The sequence below is a fragment of the Poecilia reticulata genome, linkage group LG10 (assembly GCF_000633615.1).
Source record: "Poecilia reticulata strain Guanapo linkage group LG10, Guppy_female_1.0+MT, whole genome shotgun sequence".
Lineage (NCBI taxonomy): Eukaryota > Metazoa > Chordata > Actinopteri > Cyprinodontiformes > Poeciliidae > Poecilia > Poecilia reticulata.
This window is the reverse complement of record NC_024340.1, coordinates 32,230,451-32,236,606: the sequence shown is the minus strand read 5'-3', so window position 1 is coordinate 32,236,606 and position 6,156 is coordinate 32,230,451. Positions and strand designations below refer to the sequence as shown.

The 6,156-nt window shown below is 48.1% G+C and overlaps 1 protein-coding gene across 1 annotated transcript in view; it reads right to left on the bottom strand.

The window, feature by feature from the left end:
- tmem150b (transmembrane protein 150B) overlaps window positions 1-6,156 on the bottom strand; it is an 8,259-nt gene that overhangs the window by 1,394 nt on the left and 709 nt on the right. Inside the window, 6 exon segments of the mRNA XM_008420990.2 lie at window positions 365-432; window positions 506-565; window positions 2,152-2,241; window positions 2,243-2,294; window positions 5,265-5,318; window positions 5,425-5,477. Coding sequence (XP_008419212.2) covers window positions 365-432; window positions 506-565; window positions 2,152-2,241; window positions 2,243-2,294; window positions 5,265-5,318; window positions 5,425-5,477 — 377 coding nt within the window.

Here is a 6,156-nt window from a genome sequence, read left to right as displayed (position 1 = left end):
CAGAGAGACGAAGCGTTTGGTCAGCAGAGAGACGGAGCGTTTGGTCAGAGCAGCAGAGAGACGGAGCGTTTGGTCAGAGCTGATGATGAACAACCTTCAGATTCAGCAGAGCTGCAGTTTAGTTTTCTGTCACGTCTCCGTTTTTCAAATGAACAGTGCAGGAAAAACCTAAAAACTGGTCCTGAAGTGTTCCCAGTGCTAACTGCAGACATACAGTCCACATCAACCAATCAGAGCCAGAAAGAAGGTCTTAGCGCTGTCAATCATGCTCGCATACACGCTCCTCACAACGAATGAACCGAACTGGTCTGAACTGGGTGGTCTGGATGTCTTCTCTGTGAACTGGATCATCAGCCGTTCTTACCAAGGACGCAGCCGATGTTGCAGACCTGAGAGAACCAGCAGCTAGCAGGAGGTTGGTCTCCACACGTACTGACAACAGGAGCAAACATCACCATTAATCATCAGGAGGAGCATGTTTCATCCAGAAACGGTTCCTACAGACCTGATGTACGGAAAATCCTCTGTCAGAGTCACGGTCCCACTCAACCAGGCCACTCCAAACCTGAAGGACGACATCATCACAACATGAATCCAGCACCGGTACAGATGTGATTCCATCCACTGTCTGCATGCATGAATATAATTTGGGCTTTTAGTAACTGATCTGACTACTGAGGACTCAAACGCAGCAGGAAGGAGGCAGAATGTGAGAGGAAGGGAGGTTCAGGAACGGATAACGGAGAATCCAGCAGAGCGAAAGGGGAAGAGGAGCTGAAATACCGAGGGAGAGACGGAAACGACAAAGAGCTAATGACAGGGGAGTGGATGCAGCTGGGGAGGGGAGCAGGTAGAGGCAGACTGAGGGAGAGGAGAAAAGCAGCTACAGCAAGGAGAGCAAAACCTGGACAGCAAACAGAAACACAGTGGTGTGAAAAAGTATTCACACCCTTCCTGTTATCTGCAGTGTTTCAGAACATCCAACCAATTTAACGATCAGCCAAAGACGACACAAGGAGACAGAACGCAGTTTTTAAATGAAGGTGTTTATTATTAAGGAAGAAAAAATCCAAACCTACAAGTTAAACCTGTTAAAACCGATCTGTGATCTATCACACCCGGGTTCACTGCCAGGAGAAAAGCAAGTCGGGTGTGAGAATCCCCAAGACTTTAAAAACATTCTGAGGACGGAAGAGACAAAAGGTTGGACTCTGTGGGAGGATTATGGAGCTATTAACGTCACCAACACCTATTTATTCATCATCTGTGTTTGGATCAATGCTGTGTGGCACCCAGGGCCGGCCCAAGGCAAAGCAAACTAAGCAGCCGCTTGGAATGAAAAGAAAACAAGTAGCTCTGGGCCCCTGGTGGCCGCGGTAGGTACCGCAGCTCTGGGCCCCCTGGTGGCCGCGGTAGGAACCGCAGCTCCGGTCAGAAGCTAAGTTAGCAAAACAATGTCTGTAAAGACTTTTCCTTCAGGAGGAAGAGCAGAAACAAGATGAAGGTTTGTTTTAATGAGCCTCGGTGATATAAAGATTAGCTGCTAACAGAAATGAGCCTGATGGCGACCCGGACCGGTCCAGTTCAGCAGCCGGACGTTTCTGCTCGGGTCTCTGTGTGAAACTGAGTTTAGACTGTAAATGAGTTGATTCTCATGTGGCTCTGAATATTTCTGAGGCATTTTGGCTTCAAACGTTTGATCATTAAAATGTCTGACGTCGTCTAGCTAAACGTTTCTACGTCAGGCTGCATGGAGGATTAGAGAAATGAATTTAACCAGAGAGTCATGAATGTGTGAACCGATTGCAGCTTCCTGGTTACCGATATTTAAAAAGCCTGAGCTGCTGGTTTTGGCTGATATGAATGTTTTTGTCTGAAATGTTGCTAAATGCAGCAGAAGGTCACTGAGTTCAGACCTGGTGGGTCAGTCAGTCTGACCTCTGACTGGTTCAGACCTGGTGGGTCAGTCAGTCTGACCTCTGACTGCAGAGCTGAAGGACGGAGGCTCTTCACAGGGACATCTTATTATATTTGTATAGAAACTAATTCAAATGTTCTAACTTCACATCAACAGAAACATCTAGTTGTTTAGTTTCTTTATGAATGAAGCTCCTGACTGGAGGCCAGCAGGTGATGGAGGAGGAGACTCACACGGCCCAGATGCCCAGGACGCCGTTCAGGCCGGCCAGGATGGGGACGGCCGCCAGAGGACCCATCTGTCCCGGAGTGACGGCTGGAGGACAGGAACTGACGGAGCTGCAGACGCCACCGCTGATCCAGGACGACGGAGAGAACTGAGACAAAAGTTGCTCTTGATGAGTTTCTTCCTATCAGTTTTATAGAAAACATTTCCACCGACCCCAACACAACGGATGGGACCCAAACATGGAGGCTCCATGTTCAGGAGCTGGTCTGTTTGATCTGAAGGCCTTCGGGTCGGCTGAACTGACGTCAGCTGCTCATGAGACGCAAGACATCAAGAGAAGAGAACAAACCATCAGTCCCAGTAGGAACCAGCCGGTCTGGTTCAGAACAAACGGCAGAAAGAATCAAAGATGAGGTTTTCCTTCCACTGAGTTTCTGCAGAACGCCCCAAACAGCCGAGGGAGGAGAAGTCCATCACCTGATTCCTTTCCTAAAGGACAGAGCGAGTGATCGCCTCTCATACAGCATCATTTCAGCCGGGGGCCAGAAATCGCTCTGAATGGGCCAAACGTCTGGTTTCCCTGAGAGGCTTGACGTGTCGCCAACACCCCGCCCTCCGTCCAGGACCCGGACCCGAACCCAGCCAAACCCAGTCCTTCATCTGCGCCAGCTGCCGATAACGCATGTGATGTCATCAGCTCTGTGGTTGCTAGGATACAACACTCTGATGCAACATCTGGTGATTTTAATCTGCTTCAGTCTCTTCAGCGCCGCCAACGTTTCACCAGTTTGTCAGCTGCTCCACCAGAGAAAACCAAACTTTATGCTAAAGTCAAGGATGCTAACGTCTCCAAACCAAAACCTCCTCTGGGGCCACGATGGGTTCATCTCTGCTCTGAATACGAGTCTCTGGTGGTGGAGAGACGACCTGCTGGGAAGATGCTGTTAGGACAGGGTGACCGGAGCAGAAGAGGCCGTCCAGGCTGCTTTGAAGCAACCGATCGGATCGGATCGGATCGGATCGGATCGCTCTCTGCCAGCCTCATGGAGACGACCTCAGAGCCGCGGCTGACATGAAGCTCTGGACGCAGCAGAGAGATGCTTCCTGAATGACCCACCCTGGATCAGCAGGGACCTGAAGGAGCCTGGAGGGACGAGACGGGGCGTCGCTGAGCAGCTGCAGGCCAGATTACAGACAGGAGGCAGAACCAGAACCGGGTCCGGGTGGGGTCGGTCCCAGAGGCCTGCAGGCCTGAAGCTGTGGAGCAGTTCTGTGGGATTCTGCAGCATCAGCCCGACCCAACAGAAAGTTCTGTTGCTGTGGAAGACTGTTAGCTTATCACCATGGAGACGCCATCATCCACCTGTCTGCTTATCGCCATGGAGACGCCATCATCCACCTGCTCCATCAAACCTGCTGCCACCTGGACGCAGCAGCAGCTCTGAGGATCATCTGATCTGATCTGATCTGATCTGATCTGATCCATCAGACTCCATAAATGAATACAATCAATCTAGTCTAATCTATGTGATCAATATCTACGGCTGCCTCACCAACAGACTGCGGGCCGAACCAGGAGAACCTCAGGGCTCTGGACTCTCACCTTCCTCCCTCTACACCTCAGTCAGGCTGCGGTCATCTCCAGAAATACTCAGATTACTCTGCTGCTGCTGGTGGGTCAGACAAAGTGACCAGAGGACGGAGGGAACAATCAAATCATCTGGGATGGAAACAAAACAAAGGAGATGATTTCAGGAGGAACGGGGTCAAAGGTCAAACCCTGTTTCCATCATGGAGAAGAAGTGGAGGAATATAAATCCCTCACTGTTCATCTGGATGGACTGGACTGGAGACGCAGCAGAGAAATGTGTAGAAGAGAACCGGAACCAGAACCAGAACCAGAACCAGATCAGAGCCGCTGGAGGAAGTAACTCTGAACCATCTGAATTAATGAGCGACTACAAAGTATTTCTGATGTGGCTGTCCTAGATCAAACCCAGTCCAAGTCCAGCATCCCACACACACAGCGATGGGATCCAGTGACATGCTAGGTAGAATGCTAGTTTAGCAGGGCATGCTAAAGGGTCTTGCTAATATAGCGAGTTATGCTAGTAGAGCACGCTAAGGCTCATTCAGAATGTGAGAACAGGACCGGGTCACTTGTTCAGACTGATCAACGATCACCAATGCGATCAGGACCATGAGACCAAACCAAACGATCCAAATGTCAGAAACCTAAAACACTGGAGACGGATTGTCCTCTACTTGGACTGGGACGTCTGGGCTCCTGGTTGAGACACGCTGAGCCGATTTAGACCCACTGCTGACGATCAGATGGCTGCAGGGACTGAATCGTCGCTCTAACCCTGACAGTGAAGAGCCATGAAGGGTCTGATGGTTTCAGATGACCTGTTTAGAAAAACTTATGCAAATTTCACTCTGCATATGACATGAGCACATAACTAAACTTTAGACCTCAGGTCTTATGCTTGTTAGTCCTGGCTATTGAGGCGAGGCTGGTCTCTGGTTATGGATTTGAAAAGGCCCCAAATGATCCAAGATCATCTGTTGGTGAAGGACATGTGAAGGTCAGGCTGACCGACGGCGTCACGATGAGACACAGCAGCTTCTCTACTGTTGACCGGGAAGTTCATGTCTGACCAGAAAGAGACTCAACAAGTGTTGAAAGCAAGTTTAGTAACGGTCACGTCAAAGTATAGGCAGTTTATTAATGGATAAATATGGAACTTAAAGCCAGCGCTGCAGCCTGCAGGTCAGAGAGAGAACCTGGGATAAAGAAGTTTAACCAGTTAACTCCCACCTTCAGGTTCACGTGAGCCGGGCCAGACGTTAACACTATAGAGGACGTCTGGTGCCACTAAGGGAGGCGGCTGGAAGTGGCAAACAAAACAAAAAGACAAAGGTACGCAGTCCGCCCTCACAAGACATGCAAGGCTGGGCGGACTAAAAACAACAACTTACTAACTGCACTCAGAAAAGGACAGCAGGAGACGGAACACCTGAAACTATAAAAATATTCAAATCTCAATAACTACACACTTCTACGTACAATTTATTTGAATTATCAAAATATAATGGATAAAAACCAGTAAACTACCTGAGACGTCGTCACGCTCACCAGCAGCTGAATGATGTAGAAAAACCTGAAATCCTGTGTGTCCAATCGAGACATGCGACACATTAAAACATTAAAAACATTAAAACAGCACTGAGTTTCAGAAAGAAACACTAAAGCAACAGAAGAAGTGATTTCTTACCGCACGCTCCAACAGCCCGATCAGAGCTCTGCCAAAGGTTTCTGCACCAACACCTTCATGTGCTCCATCTTTAATCAGAGGGTGGAGCCGACAGGTGCCACTGGTTACACAACTTTACTCTCCAAAAACATGATTCTTAATTATTCGGGCACCAGAACACAGGACATGCATGGGATGAACCAATCAGCACGGAGGTGGAAGTGTCATGGTTTGGGATGCTTTCAGTTCAACATCACAGAATCCACCATGAATTTCACCACAACACAAAGTAAGAGGAAGCTGCTGAAGGTCCAACATGAGCTAATTAAGAAGCTAGCTGCGCTAACCCTAGCGCACTAATCATAAACATTAGTACTGTTAACGTGCTATACCAACATGCTAACGTGTTATACTAACATGCTAACGTGTTATATCAACATGCTAATGTGTTATGTCAACATGCTAACGTGTTATACCAACATGCTAACGTGTTATATCAACATGCTAACGTGTTATATCAACATGCTAATGTGTTATGTCAACATGCTAATGTGCTATACCAACATGCTAACGTGTTATATCAACATGATGTGTTATGTCAACATGCTAATGTGTTATCTCAATATGCTAATGTGCTATACCAACATGTTAACATGCTATACCAACATGTTAACATGCTATACCAACATGCTAACGTTCTATACCAACATGCTAACCTGCTATACCAACATGCTAACATGCTATACCAACATG